The 21,791-nt window shown below is 38.7% G+C and overlaps 1 protein-coding gene across 1 annotated transcript in view; it reads right to left on the reverse strand.

Moving 5' to 3' along the window:
• Window positions 1-11,811: 11,811 nt before the first annotated feature.
• LOC137046497 (zinc finger protein 501-like) overlaps window positions 11,812-21,791 on the reverse strand; it is a 47,840-nt gene continuing 37,860 nt past the window's right edge. The window contains exons 2-4 of the mRNA XM_067423750.1: window positions 18,348-18,481; window positions 17,862-17,981; window positions 11,812-15,072 (exon numbers count right to left, since the gene is read on the reverse strand). Coding sequence (XP_067279851.1) covers window positions 14,123-15,072; window positions 17,862-17,919 — 1,008 coding nt within the window. The 5' untranslated portion in view covers window positions 17,920-17,981; window positions 18,348-18,481 and the 3' untranslated portion in view covers window positions 11,812-14,122. The remainder of the gene's footprint in view (window positions 15,073-17,861; window positions 17,982-18,347; window positions 18,482-21,791) is intronic.

Below are 21,791 nucleotides of genomic sequence, written 5' to 3' on the forward strand. Positions count from 1 at the left end.
GTAAAGTAAAGGCCTATATTTCAACTTACCTTCTGTCTCTGCCTGTTATTCAGTATCACCGCCGCCTCCCTGTACGTACCAAGCAGTCTTCTGATCATTATCACCTGGTCCATTATTGAGTTAGTAAGACCCGCTACACTAGTCTAAAACCTTATACAAAAGTATCACACAATGATACAATGAGACGAGTGCCATGTATGGAAAGTGTTCAGAAGCATACTATAAGGTTTTCCGATTTAGTCAAAATACTGAGCTCGGCCATCGTGTTCCTGAGATGAGTGCGAGCCTTCAGTGGGCGCCAGCGCTCCTGCTTATGCTGCCTTTACGTGCTATCGGAAATTTGATAATTCCGACTTCTGAAGCCGTAATTACAAGATCATTACATTAAAGTTTCAAAATGTGAGGGCGTTCATGAGCAATTTTTACCTATGAAACTCGTATACACGGCCCAGAAAGTGCTACGGCCCAGGCAGTAGGGGGATGTACGGAGAAATAATAACTAAATCTAAGCCACATACTTGAAATTTAAACAACCATTCTCGACTAAATAACTCTTAAAACTACATTGTGACACAATGTTATTACACAATGCTAATCAGCTATTTAATGAAGAAGTGTTTTGGACTCCCGCGTTGCCTCAGTAATATCAGCCTGTATGGGAAAAGCGCTCTAGAACTGCCTGTTTCAAGCCTCATTGATGAATACAAATGTACCAAAGTGAGACTGGACATGACCTTGACAAAGTCTCAATATGGTGTAATACAAGCAGCTGCTCCCAGACTGGCTACCGGAAAGAAGTGGACCACGACTGAGGCCATACAGCAAGCAAAATCTGCTCTCAGGCAGGGAGACATTGTAGGACAGGTGCAGCAGGGAAGAGGGGCTTTTGGATTCGGGACACGCTGGAACCTATGGTACAAGGCAACATCCACCCAGAGAAAGCTGGTAGTATCCGAGGTCCGGCAGAGAGAAGGCAGTCTCACAGTCCAAACAGGGACATTTGACTAACTGGAAAAACCTAGAGAAACGTAAGCTCACCTGGAAGGATATTTGGGAGATGTAAGGAAACATGCTGAGCTTTATCATTAGGGCAACCTACGATGTTCTTCCTACACTCAAGAACCTAAACCAGTTCTGAAGGCAAAAGTTCAAAAACAGTATTAGTATGGTAAGGTGTATTAGTATTTTTTTTTTTTTTTTAAACATCTTAAGACACATCTTTTCCAATTGCACCTGACCAATACAGAATAGCACTTACTGATCACCACAGCAACGACCAAAAAGCGCACACTCCTGGATCATATCTACATCTCTCATCCGGATTTGTGCCTTCAGGCGGGTGTGTTACATAGTTATCATAGGTATCATAATCCGATGTACTGTATTTTGCGTACGTGAGTTTTTATTGTAGATGGCTATTGCTGCGCGTTTAGCTAGAATGCCATACAAAACCAACCCATTGGGCCACTGAATCTGCATTAACGACAACAGTTGGGGCAACAGCCTTAGTCCTAATGGGTTGTTATCATGGCTATCAAAATCCAGTGTTCTGTATTTTACGTACGTGAGTTTTTGTTGTAGATGGCTATTGTAGATGGCTATAAAAAAAAACTTAAAAAAAAAAAAAACTTGTGTCATATGCTTACTAATTGAGATTTCTTACAGCTCTTACAGGTTGTTGGCCTTGTTTGTTTCGTTGCTTCTATTGCTCTCCCCTTTTTTGTAAGTCGTTTTGGATAAAAGCGTCTGCTAAATGATTAAATGTAAATGTAAAGGTGAGTGTATGTTCAATAAACATTTCTTATTATTATGAATGTTGAAAAAGTTGTGAATTTTTGTAGGATTATTTGATAAATCAAAGATATAACCCAAAGGGATCAATCTTTGATTAACGGAAAGTTCAACAGAATAACATTAATCTGAAATAAAAAGATTTTGTAACATTATAAATGTCTTTAATGTGTTTTTTGATCAATATAAGGCATCTTTGTGAATAAAATGATTCATTTCAATAGATTTCTATTTCAGACAAATGCTGTTGTTTTAAACTTTCTATTTACAAAGAGTCCTGAAATAAATTGTACACAAATGTTTCTTGAGCAGCAAATCAGTAGCCTAGAAATCTAGACGCACCCTAGCGGCAGCAAATCACGGCAGCAAATCTGCCATGAGTGTCGTCTAGCAACTCTCAATACACGTCTGAGCTGTAAAAACCAAACTCTGGTCGGGCCAATCACATCGTGTATAGAGTTAGTGGGCGGGGCTTAGCATAATGACGGCCGAGTTAAAGGGTTAGTTCACCCCAAAATGAAATTTATGTCATTAATGAACACAGTTTAAGGTATTTTATATTTTAGTCCCAGAGCATATGCAGTCTATGCCCACTTTACTGTCCATGTCCAGAAAGCTAATAAAAACATAATCAAAGCAGTCCATATGTGACATCAGTTGGTTGATTAGAATCTCTTGAAGCATCGAAAAAACATTTTGGTCCAAAAATATCAAAAACTATGACTTTATTCAGCATTCTCTTCTCTTCCATGTTTCTCCAAAAAGATTCAAACGGTTAATGAATCAGTGAATCGATCAATGATTCGGGTCGCCAAGTTCACGTGATTTCAGCAGTTCAGATTGTGCCAAACTGCTGAAATCACGCGTTTGAAAGTAGGAGTTCATGCATTCTCAGCACTTAGGACTAAAATGGCACATTGAGAAGCTTGATAAATAGCTGATAAAAAGCTAAAACAATGTTGAATACAAAGCCAAAACAATTATTACAAGTTAATTAAAATGCATTTATTCATCAGAATGTGCAATCAGTACATTACACATAACATTTAAGATGCACAATAAATGACATCCTCATTAATAAACCCATTCCCTGCAAAAAAAGTCTCTGAGAGATTTCATTGCAATCAAGTCTTTTCGGAATATTTTCAATACATCAGCTTTAAACAGCTGGACTAAAAAACACCAGTTGTAGTGATATGACGATGATTTAACGGATGAATGTTTCCATCGTTTTACAAATGCTCATATACACAATGAATGTAACAGACTCCTTAGAATAACTCAACACATTTCTTTATTAATTGATGCAGTTCACAGCAACACAAGTTTTCTAAAACATTACTTTGAACTTCCTGAAAGTTTCCCCTTGTCAAAATTCACTAAGAATTTATGAAATCACTGTTAGAATTACAGCTTTTGCTGTTTCCGAATATTATATTAATTACTTGTAAATGATGGATGTAAATATGAAACATTTCTCAGTTTGACAACTTCAGGTGATGCTTTTTCTTATGTTTCAGGAGATTAGAGGAGCAGCTGAAACTCTTTCCACAGTGTGAGCACATGTACGGTTTCTCTCCAGTGTAAACTCTCTGGTGTTTATTTAAGTGGCTGGATGACCTGAAGGACTTTCCACAGTCAAAGCACAGATAAGGTCTAATACCAGTATGAATACTCTTATGCTCTTTTAAAGAATTCAATTGTGAAAAATTCTTTCCACAAACAGAGCAAAAGTGAGGCTTCACACCAGCATGAACTTTAAGGTGTCTTCTTAAGCCTGATTCAAAAACAAATGTTTTCTCACACTGATCACAGCTGAAGGATCTCACTCCAGAGTGACTCCGCATATGCTCTTTGAGAGAGCTTTGATGAGCGAAACTCTTACTGCACTGAGAGCATGTAAACGTTTTTTCTCCAGTGTGAATCCTCATGTGTGTGTTAAGATGTGATTTATATCTGAAACTCTTTCCACACCGAGTGCAGGTGAAAGATGCTGTTTCTGCAGGTTGTCGAGCACTTTTCTGTGTGGAACTCTTCTCAGTCTCTGAAATGGTGTTTCCATCTTTATTTGGGAAAACAATGAGGTTTTTTAAACTGACAATGTTTGTCTTCATTCACTTCCATCAGATCTAAAATCAACACAAACGAGAAGCAAAAAGAAATGTATAAATGTTCATTTTACAAACCAAATGTAATCTATTAAATGCAATTAACAAATCATCCAACACTAATAAATATAAAGTATCTGGATAATATGTTTCTTAACAATATGTGACTATTAACTATAAATAAATTATTCACAAGGTTTTGAAGCTTCACAAATCTGTGACTCGAAAGTGCCCATCTGCGTTACGCTCTGTTTCTGAACAGTACTTAAACGTTTCAAACATCCATTCAGATTTTTGCATTCACAATTATTGTTCATCACCACACATTAGTTGAACTTCAGTATTAAAATAAACATACAGTACAGTATCATACACTATTAAAATAAACAGTTAACATCTGATAATATTTTATGTACCTGAACTAACTAACAACGATCAGTTGTATTTTTATTCACAAACATTAAGAGAGAATAATAACTTTTGTAACGAATGTAGCTATTGTTTATTATTAATTAATGTTAATGCATTAAGTAGTTAAATAATGTGATTATATTGTTCTTTATAATTCTTTTGCACTTTAATCTGTTTGAAACATTTATTTACTTTTTACATTTTTGTATATTGTTCTTTTTGTTATAAGAAAAAATATGTTACTGAAGGACTATTTTTTAAAGGCCCACTGAAATCAAATTTTTTTTTAGCTTTTAGTATTACTATGTTAGCCTTAAAGTTATGAATACACTGGTGTGTTCCAAAACAATGACAAAATTAGCATTTAGGAGATAAGCATTCAAAATCTAAAGTCTCACTTCCGTTAAAACAAATTAGTTTTTGATGACATCATCGCAGACTTTACCTTCTCATCAAATCTTCTGTCCAATCAAATACTCTCTAGTCTAGAATCTAAAGCCCCGCCCCCTACACTGCTGAAGCTGCAGCTGAAATCGATCAGTTGGTCACACATTTACTAATTTCTACATGGTGAAAGGCACATAGCACACTATATATACGATAGGAAACGATTCAGTGCAAATATGCTTTCAGTTGAGGCAAATGAAGTGTGTTTTAACGTTAGTTTCACGCAGTGCAACAGCGCACACACACACCAACAAAATGCTGCATTTTAAAGCAATATGGAGGAGATTATGATGATAAAACAGTTAGAGAAAAGTGGCTTTACCAAACAGAAAGGCTCTAGTCAAACTGTGTATTATTAACAAAATGCTATTGGTTGTTTCAAAAAAGGGGAGGAGCTGCTAACAGCTGGAGCCGTTTGAGGGGAAATTACATTGAATAATGTGACGTGTTTCAAAGCACTTCTGTGGGCAATAATTCATTAAATGAGTCTTTTAGTAGCTAAGTTATGTTCCTTTTTAACCAGCAGCCATATCACCCTGTAGCCCAAGACTGGTTTCCCACTGAAGCTAAGCAGGGCCAAGCCTGGTCAGTACCTGGATGGGAGACCAACTGGGAAAACCAGGTAGCTGCTGGTAGAGGTGTTAGTGAGGCCAGCAGGGGGCGCTCTCCCTGTGGTCTGTGTGGGTCCTAACGCCCCAGTATAGTGATGGGGACACTATACTGACAAAGAGCACCGTCCTTCGGATGAGACGTTAAACCGAGGTCCTGACTCTCTGTGGTCGTTAAAAATCCCAGGATGTTCTTCGATAAAGAGCAGGGGTGTAACCCCGGCATCCTGGCCAAATTTGCCCACTGGCCTCTGTCCATCATGGCCTCCTAATCTTCCCCCTATCCTGATTGGCTTAATCACTCGGTCTCCTCTCCACCAATCAGCTGGTGTGTGGTGAGCGTTCTGGCGCAATATGCTGCCGTCGCATCATCCAAGTGGATGCTGCAAATTGGTGGTGGTTGAGGAGATTCCCCCTTCTATGTAAAGCGCTTTGAGTGCCTAGAAAAGCGCTACATAAATGTAATGAATTAATTAAATTAAACACCATTATAATAAATCCCATTCAAATACCATCCCACCAGTCCCAAGAAGGATCGGACCTCCTTCTTTGTCTGTGGTCTTGGGCTACATCAAACGGCTTCTACCGTGCGCACCGTTTCCCAGGTGGTACCCCAGGTAGTTGGACTCCGCCTTCGCCCACGATGGTGGTATAGTGGGGTCCGAAACGCAGTGTAGGGTCTGGATGCCTCCTCCAGAGGGACTTGCCGCCTTGTAGCCTTTACATAGGTCCAGAGATGTTATCTACCTGGTTTGACCAATCTGTTCCAGCAGGTCATCGATGCGTGGCATGGGGTAGGCAAACTTTACCTGGGCATTCAGTTTTTGAAAGTCAATGCAGATACGTAACGTACCATCCTTCTTTAGGACAATCACAATGGGGCTGCTCCACTCACTCTTCGAGGGTTCAATAACTCCCAAATCTAGCATTGTCCCAATCTCTGCTTGCAGCGGTGCCAACAGCCTCTCAGGAACGCGGTATGGTCGCTGAAGTGAAGGTGTCTGGTTAAACAGGTGTATCTGGTGTTGTACCAAGCTGGTCCACTAACAGATGACGGAGGTCAACTTTTGCTGGCTCTCTCACCTTCGGCTCTGGTTGTTCAACCTCCAGATTATCCTCCACCATCCGAATCAGCAATGCAGTCTCTGGTTTGCTGGGTGCCTCTTTCCACTCCTTCAGTAGGTTGATGTGGTAGGTCTGCATCATCTTACCCTTGTCTGGATGATGAACTTCATACGTTACTGGTCCCACTCTACGGATGACACTGTATGGGCCTTGCCACTTCATTAACAGCTTGTTTGCCGATGTGGGAATCAATAACAGTACCTTCTGTCCAGATTGCAGCTCTCGGGACCTGGCATGTTGGTCGTACCAGGTCTTCTGTGCTTTTTGTGCCTGTCTGAGGTTCTCTTGGGCCTTCTCCCTGTAGCTCTCCAGGCGGTCTCTCATTTCAAGGACGTACTGGACTATGCCTTTCTCAGACTTCGCCCCGTCTCCAGGTGAAGCGGCCTCCCACCCTTTCCGTAGGAGATCCAGAGGTCCTTGTACCCACCAGCCATGTAAGTGCTCAAATGGAGAGAAGCCTGTCGATGCCTGAGGTACTTCCCGGTAGGCGAACAACAAGAACATTAGCCATTTGTCCCAGTCCTTTCCAGTGTCCGATATGAACTTGCCAAGCATGTTTTTGAGTGTTTGGTTAAAACGCTCCACCAGTCCTTCAGTCTGTGGGTGGTATAGGCTTGTCTTGAAGCCGGTGATGCCTAACTGCCGGTGCAGCAACTTCATCAGCCTTGATGTGAAGTTAGTCCCTTGGTCTGTAAGGATCTCCTCAGGTATCTCCACCCTGGAGAACAACTGGACGAGGGCATTGATGATCTTCTGCATTGTGATGGACCAAAGAGGGAAAGCCTCAGGATACCTTGTCGCGTAGTCACTGATGACCAGAATGTACTGATAACCTGCACTGCTCCTTTCCAGTGGCTCCACAATGTCCATGGCGATGCGCAGAATGGGACAGATATGACAGGCAAAGGGTGTAAGGGTGCCCTATTCCGTTGGCATACCGCACGGGTCTGTTGTCATTTGTGGCATGTGGGGCAGTAAGTTTGTACATCAGTATACATGGAAGGCCAGACAAATCGTGAGCTTATGCGTGCATAGTGTTCTGGAGTGCCATATGACCTGCCGATAGAACACTGTGACCTAGATGTAAAACAAGGGGACGACAACATGTAGGGACAACCATACGGGTAGATTCATGGTTTTGCATATACAATATATCATTTATAACAACATACTTTCCCCCACACAAGTCAGCTTGTTTCCCCTCCAACACCCTGGTGAACAGGGGTTTCAAGGTCTTATCAGCTTTTTGCAACTCTGCAATGTTCTTTGGGACCCGCCAGTCATTATTCCCCAGATCTTCAGTTTGGATCGAGGGAAGCTGCTGTATCTAAACCCTTTTCCAGTCGTCGTTGGCGATGTGATTTTCTGGGTCCTTTAGTCCCGCCCTGCAACAGACTATGGTGTAAGTCTGGCAAGGGCTGCAGACTGGCTGTAACCTGAGCCCGTGTCATTACCGGACAAGCAACACTGACAGCATTAGAGGTAGGTAGGCACGGTTCAACAGAATGCAGTAGTTCAGTGAGCACTGGGTAAGTCTCTCCCTGAAAACATGTCAGCAGGTAAGCCATTTACAATTGCCACATTTAACATGTAAGTTTGGTCCTGCACACATACATTCACCTCAGTTTGGGGATACTACTTAACATCCCCGTGAACACACTGTACACTGATCAACTGATCAAAAGGAACAAGTGACACATGACATTTTTTTTAGCAATGACAAAGAGCTGCCAGTGTCCAACAAAGCATTCATATATTGTCCGTTCAGTCACTTGCACATTTTGGGTTTGGCGCACATTGTTCACATTGTCCTCCTCCCTTGGGACATAACAAAACCCAGTAAATTTTGCCTTACGAACTGGACACACTGTTGCCTTGTGACCCAGTTGTTGGCAGTAAAAACACACAAGTCGTTTGTGCCTGAGTAGCATTAAAGTCGGTGTTTGATTCCCCAGACCTATTAGAAGTGTTTTTAAAGTTACCTTTTACGGGTTGAGAACGTTGACTACCCTGGTGAGCGTTGAATTACTGCTGTGCCAGTTTAACAGCATCCAGTCCAGTTGCTGGCTCATGTTCCTTGACCCATACCCGAATCTCGTAGGGTAGGACCCGCAGCAATTGCTCCAGTCTGTTGTAGGTCTCCGTTGGCGATTCTCCGGCTGGAGTCGACGTGGCTCGGAACCGCTGGCGGTAAGTCTTTTTTCAACAGTGCCTCCTTAAGCTTGGTATAAACCTCCACTTGTTCCTCATCCATAGCCAGGTAGGCTTCCAGCGCTTGTGGCCATCTCCAGGTTCTAGCAAGCCGCTCAAAGCGGTGAAGGAAGCTCTCCATGTCCTCTCCTTGTTGGAAGACTGGGAGCCTTGGCTCCGTTCGTGGTGTTGGCTGGCAGTACCTGGTGTCAGTCGATGAGTCTTGGTCTCTCTGACAAGCCATACTCCTCCGCTGGGCTGGTTTAGGGAACTCCATCCGTGGACTGCCGCCCTCACTCAACTCCTCTGCCGGCCGGACTGCTTGCAGAATCGCCTCTCGTAGACTCTGTACCTCCTTCACATAGCGGTTCTCCCACTGCTCCTGTGTGTTCAGAAAGTCACGCATCACAGCATACATTTCACCTCTAGATGTCGCCGCAGGGGACTCGATTCGTCAGGGTGACTCGGACTTGGGACGCACTGATGGAAGCTCTCTCTCCTCCTCCGTAGACTCAGCCGTATCCCAGGCCACATCAGACTCGGCCCTAGCCTTGCTCTGTGAGCAAAGCCCCGTTCTAGGCTTTCTACCTCTCAGTGCAGACTTGCGAGTAGCCATCCCACTTCTGACACCAAATGTGAGACAACGGGTCTTCGCAGGCCCGTTGTCAGGCTAAACTGGGTTTCCCCAAGAAATATAACTCCAAACAAAATAATGGCAATACTCGCAAAGATGTAAAAAATGTAAAGTTTTTTACAGTGCTTGAAAGGTGAAAACAGACCCAACGCTATATACAACGAAACAAAAAAAAAAAAATATATATATATAGATATAAAAACATACACTCCAACTACTTTGAAGACAGACAAAAAGGAAAAAGGCTCACGGCACCACACTTGCACGCTTGCTAGCCAGGTAAATTTACCCAGATCTTTCTCTGGGGCCCCTTCATCCCTTCATATAGGCCAAGCCCCGCCCCTTTTTATTTATAAAGGTAAGTATACAGGTAAGTATATAAATTTACACCCCACCACAAAACTCTCTCACATATATATATATATATATATATATATATATATATATAAACATATATATAAACATATATTAACACAAATATTTATAGAAACCAAAATGTGATCAAAATAAACACAATAGATAAACAAAAATAATAAACACATAATAATAAGAACAAATCTAATTATTGGTAGATGCGAGAGACTCCTTCTAAATTCATGAAGATATGCGAGGTAAGCTGAAACTTTAAGGCAAAACAAGGGAAAATTGAACATTAGATCTCTTAATTTGCAGAGGTCTGGGGAAACTGGTTTTAAGTAATAGTACCTCAATTTTGTTTTCATTCTACAAAGCCCAGTGACAATGAAGATGTGATAAGGATGTGGTGATGTGGTGAAAATGTGGTGGAACCTCTTCCAGAATTCTACAATGACGTTGCCCTGGTGATTGAGGAAGAAGTGGTGATGCATCACCTGAGTGACATACCGAATGCTTTTCTGAACCTGATGGGCCTGATGTATGCATTAAACCCTGACTGCCCAAAGGAATTAAAATTCACTTTTGAAGTGATACAGCTTCTGTTCATTGGAGTTTACCGCAAGAGTTTACTCTTCAAAGAGCAAGTTGCTGAGGGAAGAAACAATTTTCTCCTTCTTGCTACTAACAGCACTTGCACTGTTACACTGATTTAAAGTTTAAGACCATTGTTATTTTAGATCTCATTGTTTAACGTGTAATATCGGTATTCTTTAATTATTTTCAAACAGACTATTTCTTGTTACATTGTCCTGCTGCTATTTCTTTGTCATATTTAACGTTTGATTGAATTGAAGACAGTTTTATTTGAAGTTGTTAAACACAACTTATTGTGAATTCTTCATGTACAATATTTGATGATGACATGGAGAGTTATTCGCACTAATTTGGCTCTAAAATGGGTCTGTTCATAGAGAAGTTGAGGAAAAATGCATATTTTATGTCAATTAAACTTGGTTAATAGTTGTGAAAACATGAAAAATAAAGTTTTTTTATCAATCAATATGCTTTGAAGTTGACTTAACAAAAAAACGAAATGCTTATTAATCGATACAGTACGTTTTCCCAATTTACTGCAAGTTATTTCTACAAGTACATATACGGTGAGTTAACTTATCTACTAATGTTGGTTAAACTTGAGCAAGTCAAGTTGTGTCAACAAATCATTTTTGAGTGTAGGCAGCAGAAAAGTCCTCATGGTTTATGCAGCTAAATCATAGGCTGTCTGGTAGGCGTGTTGCTAGGTTATATATATCTTTGAGTTTATTTATTACAAGTTAATTACTTCATATAATACCAATAATAAAACAAAAATGTATAAATACATATAAAAATAAACTGGTTACAAGCATTTGTAAAGGCATCTAACACCGGAGAGGCTGTACCACGGAATCAGCGGTTCTCACTGCATCTCAGTCTTCTATAGACATCTTCTCTTCCTTTCACATTCTAAAGACATCATCCACTGTGGAAACCCCCTCAAAACTTCTCAATATAAATCTTCTCCTCTTTGCCTTTCTTCTCCTTTGCTGTCGTCTTCGCTGTCAACTTCTCATCGGAGGTCACGTTCTTGTACTTATTATTTATTCAAAATACCTTGACAATACATGTTTCTTTATCATTTGATTAAATACTTTTCCTTTTAAAATGCTGAATACAGTCGTGGTTTCTTTTGACTTAATAAGCCATATTCTTAATAAAACAATAAATACAATTGTTGTGTCTTTGTTTTGTGGTGTCTTTTTTCTTTCTTTGGTTACCATACAGTAGTCCACAGAACAAAATAATACAATTGCATATGTTCCTTAACAGCCTAACTAAAAGTAGGATAAAGATATCAATATACTTCTATATTCTCCTTCCTAATAAACGTTGTAATCTTCAGTTTTAAGGTCCCATACGGTTCAATATTTGCTATGTTGGAAAACACTGATAGTGTGTGAGCAATGCTGAATACAAAGCCACAACAATTATTATAACTAAAACATCTTTATTCAGCAGAATGTGCAATCAGTACATTACACCAGAGGTCGACCGAAAGTTGGACCGCACTTGCCGATAAACGATTAATCGACCGATAGGTTTTAAAATAGATAACTAAACATAAGTAAAACAGTGCTGAACCTCATTACAAAAAATGAAAAAACAGTACTTATTCAAGAAAATGTGCTAAATTAAAATAAGAAGTACTAACAGAACAAATTCTTCAGAAAATAATTTAAACATTAAAATATTACAGATCAAATTTGTTACTTTACCTATAACCTAGAAACATGCATGTACATCTCATAGGTAACAATATGCAAGTCCCTATGAGGATGTGTTAGCTTACATGAACTATAGGCATTATGCATAAATTTATACAGCATTTAATATGAGCAATATTGTACCTTGATCATTCATGTTAGTTCATAGTGCATTAACCAAGGTTACCAGATAAAATAAAAATTCAAACTCAATATAAGGTTGAGATTAACATACTAACAATTAACATTACTTCCATAGCATGTATTAACCTTAGTTAAAGGAGTGTTTCCGTGTTTTTTTTCTAGGCTTGGTTGTGTTTATGGGGCACAGTATAACATCTTAATACTTATTTTTTAAATGCCATATTTTTCTTATATTTGACCTTTATTCCACACCGCTGTCTCCACTGTCCTTTGAACGGCTCGTTTGCTTCCTGCTTATATGAAGCCCATCCCTCTGAAAAACGCAATGGTCTTAGATTGGTCAGATGGCCAAATGTAGTTTCCTGTATTTTTATTGGCTGAAGTGCCAAGCAGAGGTTGCCGGAAGCCACGCCCCTTCCCATTACGGGCAGAAGTCACATCTGCTGTGACTAGCGAGGGTTTATGATGTCACCAACCCAGGAAGGAGCTCGCTGTAGTCTAAATCTGAGTTACTGCCGAAACTTTAAAAGACAATATCTCCGTTTGCATTGTACTTTCAGCGCTGTAACTTTGCAGATACTGATTATGCTCAAGCAGCAACATTACACACTAACTAAAGTTAAAAAAGTCAAATCGCATGACACCACCCCTTTAATTTTAGAAATGTATTGAAATGTTACCATTTCATACAAAGTAGTCGTTTCGACTTTGTTAATGTTTCTGTCGGATGACAATACAGTTTACATTCTCACATCACTAATTTTATATATGCAACATTTGGGTAGGACTTGCGTGTGTTTTTATCATTGTTTTATCTGCCTGAGGTACTGCTCATTTTTTAGCGTCCTCTCAGCCTCGTCGACAAACATACACACTGCTGTTCTCTACCTGTTAATTTAGCATCTAGTCAAGAAATGGATTACTTCATAATGATTTGGCAACAAGTACTGTAGTGCTCATTATTTATACCGTTTTGGTATAAATTTCGCTGTCGTAAATATTAATCTGATGTGCTCTCTGTGCAGCGTTTCCGTGTCGCGAGCAGCCTCACGTGTGAATGTAAAGGTGTCAGTGAGTTTTTTTTTTAATCGCCTCTAGAGGCCGCTATGAGACCATTCTCAGCTGCTCCAGCAACGGAAACATCATGGAAAAACTATCGGCGTGGATTTTTGCAACCAAACAGAGCAACGGAGCGATGTTAACAGAGCTCAAATGCACTGTTGCCAAGTTGTCCGCGTTTTTTTTCTCCCTGCGGGTTGTTTTCTATGTCCACGGGTTGAAGCGAAGTCCTATTATGTGATATAGACCCATGTCATGAATGTGAATTTTAGCAGGCCAAAATAACAAACATTTTACCCCCCAAACACCATTTTTTTCCGGAGAACCCCCCAAGAAGCTATTGTTTAGGGTTAGTAGTTGGCGGGTTTTGTTGTAAAAACTTGGCAACCCTGTCTGCATGTGCGCTAAAATAAACAGCGCACATGCAGTTTCATGATGATTCATTGGTCCGAACAGTTTCTGTTCGGGTCATAATTACTCCTCTATGGAGCAAGGCCAGACCGAACTGCTCAACCTAAACATTTTGTGGGCGGGGCTAAGTTCGGCTGGCATCCAGGCTACCACCAATCAGCTATCTGCGCCGATTTATCAGCAAAACTTTCTGGAGATTTCAGTGCAATCAAGTCTTTTCAGAATATTTTCAATGCATCAACTCTAAAGAGCTGGACTAAAAACACCAGTTGTAGTGATGTGATGATGATTTAACGGATGAATGTTTCCATCATTGCACAAATGCTCATTGACACAATGAATGTGATAAACTTCTCAGAATAAACTAAACACATTTCTTCACTAATTGATGCTGCATTTCACAGCAACAGGCTAGTTTTCGAAACCATCACTTTGAACTTCCCAAACAATCAAACTACCGTTAGAACTAGATACAGCTTTTGCGGTGTCTGAATATTATATTTTTACTTGTAAACTGTGAATCTGAAACATTTCTCATTTTGATGACTTCTTCAGGCAATGCTTTTTTTTGTGACTCAGTAGATTAGAGGAGCTGCTGAAACTCTTCCCACATGAAGAGCACTGGTGTGGCTTCTCTCCAGTATGAATTTTCTCATGTGTTTTCAGCTGTCCTGAATAAGAGAAACTCTTCCCACATGAAGAGCACTTGTACGGTTTCTCTCCAGTGTGAACTCTCTGGTGTGTTTTTAAGTTGCTGGATGTACTGAAGGTCTTCCCACAGTCAAAGCACATATAAGGTTTCACACCAGTATGAGTACTCCCATGCACTTGTAAAGACTGCAGTGCTGAAAAACTCTTTCCACAAAAAGAACAAACGTGAGGCTTCACAGCAGCGTGAACTTTAAGGTGTCTTTTTAAGTGTGATTGCACAACAAATGTTTTCTCACACTGATCACAGCTGAATGATCTCTCTCCAGAGTGAAAGTGCAGATGATTGTTGAAATGGTTTTTGTGAGTGAAACTCTTTTCACACTGAGAGCAGGTGAACGGTTTCTCTCCAGTGTGAATCCTCATGTGTCTCTTTAGGGTTACTTTCAATGTGAAACTCTTTCCACACTGAGAGCATGTGAATGGTTTTTCTCCAGTGTGAACCCTAATGTGATCATTTAGGTATTGTTTGCAAATGAAACTCTTTCCACAGTGAGTACATGTGAACGGTTTCTCTCCAGTGTGAATCCTCATGTGTGTCTTTAGGCTTGATTTATCTGCGATACTCTTTCCACACTCAGAGCAGGTGAAAGATCCTTTGACTCCAGAGATTCCAGTTTGTTGTGTGAAATTCTCTTCAGTCTTTGAAACGACTGTGTTTCCATCTTCATTTTTGAAATTAGGTTTTTGAAACAGATGTTTGTCTTCACTTTTATATGTCAGTTTTGTTTCTTCGTGTGTGAAATGATGTTTGTCTTCATTCACTTCCTTCAGGTCTAAAATCAACATTAAATTCCCAAAATTAATTTAAGGTGGAAAATGAGAAACAAAGAAATAATGTTAATTCTTACAGCACAAATCTTGTTTATTACTGAGTCTACTAGTATGTAGTTTTAGATGTATTATTATATCCCCCTGAGAACCAGAAATTAGATTTTTTGTGTGTGTTGTTGTTTAGTTGATATCATTACACTGTTTGAAGCATAGAAATCGAGAGCTGCACGATTCTGTAATTTGAGAATCATGAATTTCTTGTTTCGTATAAAATTATTTTATCTGGCTGGAGTTTATTTCAGTTTCTAAATCGTGTTACCTTTTACCAAAAGGGTATTCCAGAAAGCAGGTAGTGTGACATACCCGGGTATGTTTAAGAGCAAGTTAGCGTATAACCTCAACTTTCAGTTCCAAAATCTCTGTCCTAAAAACGGCCTGATGATTTCCTTGTTCTATGAAGTCCCTCCTTCAGAAATACATAACGAATTCTTAATTGGGCCAGCGCTTCCTGTTATGTGATTGGACAGCAGCATAGCGCACTTTGCCCGGAAAGGTCCCACCAAGACCCCTCTCCCTTTTTTGCGTGTTCTTGTGGGCGGAGGGTAAGTCACTAGAACAGTTTGTTGACGTCATTACATCCCTGCACTTCCTGCTGTAATCCAAACCGGCCGTTTGCTGTCGGCTTTGAAAGGGAACTTCTGTTAAATAAAATATCTCGCTTGGCATTGAACTTTGAGCGTTATAATTTTACAGGTATTATTATATGCTCTAACAGCAACATTTCACACTAACAAGAACAGGACCTTTAATATAACTAAATGTCCTATACAGTTAGTTATAATATACAATATTATATATTAATTATAAAGCACCTTTATAACAAGGTAATCTTTAAATGTTAGTTCAATTCAAATATATTTATTTATTTTCATCTCACACATGGATCTGCATAAAATTATTTAGCATCAAACAAACAATATAAGCCTTATTCTCAGTGAATAAAGAATACTTATTAAATAAAGAGGTTGACAAAATATTTGCACAGCCACCAAATAGGTGGTGATGTGTATTAAGTAGGTTATGTAAATCGCCACTAAACAAAATTGGAAGAGGAAGAATGGAGCACTTTATCTTAGGCCCAATCCCAATGTATGGTAGTAGGTTAACTTTGCTTTCTGGAATACACCCCAGGAGTCTTTTGTATTGTTCTTCACATGCATGGTAGGGCTGCACGATTTGGGGAAAATATATAATTGCGATTATTCTGGGTAAAATTGCGATTGCGATTTAAAATGCGATTATTGTTATTATAATTTTTTACAAATGAAAAGTGTGTTTATATAAAAAAAATTGTTTATATATTAATGTGACTAATAATAATAATTATGATTATTACTGCTAAAAATATTTTTAAAAATAAGAAATATTACCATTACAATAACATTTTCATAATTACAAATAAAAAAAGAGTATGTCAGAATAAATACAACAATATAATACTAATACTAATTATTATTATTATTGTGTAATATTTTACAGAAAACTTATTTTACAAAAAAAACCAAAACTGCTGGGTTACCTATTAATATGCAGACAGCCTATAACTAAAAAACATTAGAAAGCTCTAAGCCTAAGGAGTTATTCTTAAAGTCTGTCTTTAATATGAAATATGAACCTCTTGTGCATCCACTGTGGGGGGAAAAAACTCCTGTACATTGAAGAAAAACATGGATTGTCCAACAAATGTATAATTTTTTAAGTTTATTAAGTTTTAAAATGTATTAAGCATTATTTTCTTATTATTGATGACCCAAGTTTTCAATTCATACTGAAAGCCAGAGGGCGCCCTCGAGCAGAAACCGCCACATTTGCCTCAGAGAAGTAGTTAGTTTTCAGGAAATCCCTGATGTGAAGCTAACGCTGTAAACAGAAGATAGAGACGCTTTGATTTAACATGACGACTGCAGCAAAATATGGTGTATTTGAGTTCAAGTCGTCAAGGGTATTTTCATAATATTAAAGTTTATAATAATGCAGTGCTGATTGACATAGAATGCTATAAAATAACGCCTCTTCTCCCTGATGAGAAGCCACATCAGCTCACACACACTCGACTGACGATATGAAGTGAGGTAAAACATGTTATTAAACGTTGCCTTTTGTTGAACAGGTTTATGAACGCTTCACTAGTTTGTGAAGATGTTTGACTTGTGTTGCTTTTTCAAACGCACGTTATAAGCGACTCACAGTCTTTCAGACGGAGCAGCGTTTACTCCTGATCACAGAGCAGCTCTTCGCTAACACACTGGGCATTTATTTATTTAATTAAAATCGCAGCCTTTGAGCTTTCATAATCGCACACAAGCCAAATCGCAATTGCGGTTCGATTTCGATAAATCGTGCAGCCCTAATGCATGGTAAATAAAAAATGTAACTGTTAAAAGAAAAGTCTTGATAAAATATTGCATAGATTAACACACTACACATCAATATATATCTTCCCTTTGTGTTTTGAACTTTTCGGACGGAGCGCTGTGACTTTTAACACATCCTCCTGCACATGAGATGTGCAAACGCGCTTTGTGCCGCTCTGTACTAAAGACAATCGGATAATAATACATTTGTGCAATGACAGGTAGATTGCGTTAAACACAAAAGAGTGATTATCAGTTCAACACACTGAGGTAAATTCTACATTACATTTTTAAGCAGACTGTTCTTATATCGGTATGTCAGTTTTTATCTTAAATTTCCTCTTCAGCCATTAAAGAGAATAAAGGAAAACACCAACCTATTTGTTCCTCTTTCTCTTCATCTTTTATTCTGCAGGGTTCTTCCTTAAACTCCATCTTTACAATAGTATATCTGTAGTTTCTCCTGGAGTAATTCCTCCTGCTTGCTTCTTCTTCTCCTGTGGGAAGATGGGAATATTCCCAGCATTTAAACTCTCATGAACGGCTGTGGGAGCGGCTTCACTGACTGAAGGTGTGAATTGTGGTCGCTGTTGCTCATTTAGCAGATGATCATCACACTTACAATCACTCGCAATTAACCAGCTTTAAGTGTTTTGATCAAACTACTGTTTAGAAAACAACTCAACTCCTCCAAAACACAACTCGTAATCTTCACAAATTGTAATGTAAAAATACAGTAACGAGTTTACGTTTCACGAGCGCAATGAAACACATCAGTCGGTTCATTTCTGAGTGATTAAATAATTGAAACGACTCGTTTGGATTTATATTTATCCTAATAAATGATAAATGAATGTACTCACAGTGTGGAAGTATCATATTTAGATCAGAATGAACGGCTGTGGTCCACTTCTCATGTTTATGTTCATTCCCTCGCTCACTTCTCTTCTTCTCTAGACTCGGATGTGTCGCTGTTTCGGTCGCTCGAGCGCCTCCTCTGGCGGAAAACAGGCAATGCGTCGCGGTAAAGAGAAAGTGAAAGTTGCTCATTCAAAGACCATAGCATTTACTGTAATAACCGTCTTGAGTCCACAACTATTGTCATAACATATTTAAACACATTAAAGTTATTCTGAGGATGCAAAATCAACTCAAAAATATGATTAATGTAATAAATCATTTGTCATGTTTCTCCAAATAGCTTGTCGAAATTATAACAAATCCATTAAGTAGTTTAAATTACCTTAAAACTTAGTTCATATTGTAACTATATGATAACAAATATTACATTTTTATGAGTTATTATGCATTAGTATAACTTTAATATTTTAGTTAAGGAAACATTTGCTAACAAGGTCAACAATTCAATTGCAATGCATTCTTCAAAATGAAACACATCTACTTAATGCCAGAATGCCAGAATGAATAGAATATTCACAATATAAACTTATCAAAAAGTCAGTAAATTTCACTAAAACAATTCTTTCCCACAGACAACATACATGTGTAAAGTGACCATATCTGCATGATATATGCATATTTAATAATTAAACTTTCATGAAAACATTTGAAACTCTTTTGTAAAACAACATTTTGGGTTCTCAAAATACTAAGCTCCTTAGTACTATCAGCAGCTATCACGTTCTCCAGAGCTCATTTACCCTCCTCCATCCCCAGCTCCTCTTGTCAGCATAGGCGTTGCTAGGCCCTTTTTAGGGGGGCTTCAGCCCCCCTAAACTTATGCCTCAGCCCCCCTAAAAAATATGTGATTAACCTTTAAAACATATGAAACTGGCGGCAGGCTTCGTCCCGTTTTTTAGTCTGTCTCTCCAATCCGCAGCGGCTCTGCGCAGAGCGCAGCGCACGTCAGAAGCAGAGGTGTGTGTGTGTGTGTGTGTGTGTGTGTGTGTAAATCTGAGCGTCATTGGTCTGTCACCGCTCGTCAATGTCAAAATATTTGATAAAACCAATCAAATCAGAGTAGGCGGGCTTTATGGTCACACAGAAACTGCTGAGGCTGAGCACAAATTTTAGCAGAGCAACTCGACGTCAAGTAAGATAAATGCAGCTAAATTAAACATTCATGTTTGACAGCTTCTGCTTTAAGTCAGAAATGTTAATCAAAAGAAAAAAATATTTAGGCAAATTAATAAACTTGTGTCTAATTTTTAGACATTTTTAACTGGAAATATGCCAATGTGATTCATAATGTAGGCCTTAACGAACAGAAAATATTAACAAAGCCATTTTCATCAGATTAGGCGTAAGTTTAATAATGAATGTGTATATATTGTAAATTAATATAATTCTATTTGTAACATTCAGTAAATAAATAAATAAAAAACCATCAGCTTTTTCAGCCTGTATTGGGCATAAGATTAGTAGCCTAATGAATGTTCATACTGTGATTTTAATAAACTTAAAAGTTTGATAAACAGTAAATTAAGGTGTCTAAAAAAAATTATTGAAACATAAATATCAGTATGTTAATATGTAAACCATATGTTCACTTTATTAACTGACAAAAACGGAAAAAAACAGTCATAGCCCAGCGTTATGAAAAGACAGGGCAAGATAAAAACAGAGAAAGAGAGATGGTTTTCAAGCTATTGTTATCAAATTTTTTGGCCTTCAGAACATCATAAAATGCTCATATGTAGATCATAGAAATCAAAATTTTCTCGGGGGACCATGTTAGAACCCCCTAACATTTGGGATCTTGGTTATTATAAACCTGCCTACATTATTGCGTATGATAATTGCATGTACAATATGGCCATGCATTAAGGTATTAATATTTGCTTTATAACTAATGATAAACAGCCAATATCTTCTGGGTATGCATGTTTGTAAGCTATTAGTTAATAGAGCAATTTGGACCCTAAACTAAATAGTGTTACCATTTTTTCTACAGACCTACCCTCACTGGGGCTGAGCCCCCCTAAAATAAAAATCCTAGAAACGCCCCTGCTTGTCAGTCAGGATTTAGTATTCTATCAGACTCAATTATTTTGTACATTTAACATCAACATTAATGATATCTGCAATACATAATGTTGGTTCCGTTCTCTTTACCCTAAGAGGGGTTTTATTGCTGCTCTCGCTGCTCTTATCCATGCTAGGCTACATGGATGCGCAGGGAATTCTTATCCAGAACAGAACCATACTGCCAATCCAAACAATATGCTAATAGTCAAGCAATTATCTTTGATGATAGTGATCCTGACAGAATTCATCCCGATTGCAGGTTCTCATTGTTCCACCTTCCTAGAAATGCTGGACTGAAACAATATTTACACCGGATGTGAGTGGCGCGATTGGCACAAGAGAACCCATTATAATCAGTGATGTTGTCTACCCTAGATGAGGCATGATGCAAGATGCAAATCTTCGACAGTAAACAAATACCTTGATCTATTTATGACATCCTGACATGAAGGACAAATGCTTTGCATAGTGTAGACAGCCTTTAGCTGTTCCGACGCATGAAAACAAACTTCTGTTTAATCCCACTAGCAAACTTTAAATGTTGGTGTTTTTTGCCGTTTATGTGATCAGTGCATGTTTATTCTTTGATTAGAGCTTTTATAGCGTTTACCCACATGCTCATTTGGCTACAGGCACAATAAAACATGGTTCTGTGTAAACATGGTTCTTTACTGTGGTAAAGCCATGGATTAGTCTTGGTATTGATTTCATAGTTCTGGCAACAGATATTTGGCTGTGGTCATTCTATAAAAGACAAAACTAACGGTGCTCTACAGTCAGTAGCGATCCCGTTAGATCTGTAGTCTGTAGTTCAAATCATTTCTTCAAGCATTTACAAATTACAGCGTGTCTGGGAGTTTGAGATAACTACAAAAAAAAAACATACCATTCTGAAACGTCTTGGAACAGCTGTTCTTGCACAGGTTTGGATCAATCTTCTTAACAAAAATTCTCTGGATCTGAGATTCAAGCTCAAATTGACAAGGCAATACTGATGACTGATTCAAATACATCTGAGGTCATGCAACAACCCGTAAGGGGCATGACGTATCTGGACAACGTGCTATAGGCGGTTGGCGAATCACAACTCACTGGGCCAGCTAACCAATCTGAGCCTATTGTGTTTTTCTGAAGGAGGGGCTTCAGAGAACCAGGAAGCTGGCTGTTTTTATTACGAGAAGAGCACAGTGGTGTACAATAAAGCTAAATTAATGTTTTTTTTGTTTTGTATTTTTTAATGAAGCAAGAACACGTTAGACTGCACCACATAAACACAATCAAGCCTTCAAAAAAAGCTCACCAACCACTCCTTTAATGCA

This window comes from Pseudorasbora parva, chromosome 18 (assembly GCF_024679245.1).
Source record: "Pseudorasbora parva isolate DD20220531a chromosome 18, ASM2467924v1, whole genome shotgun sequence".
In the NCBI taxonomy this organism is placed as follows: Eukaryota; Metazoa; Chordata; class Actinopteri; order Cypriniformes; family Gobionidae; genus Pseudorasbora; species Pseudorasbora parva.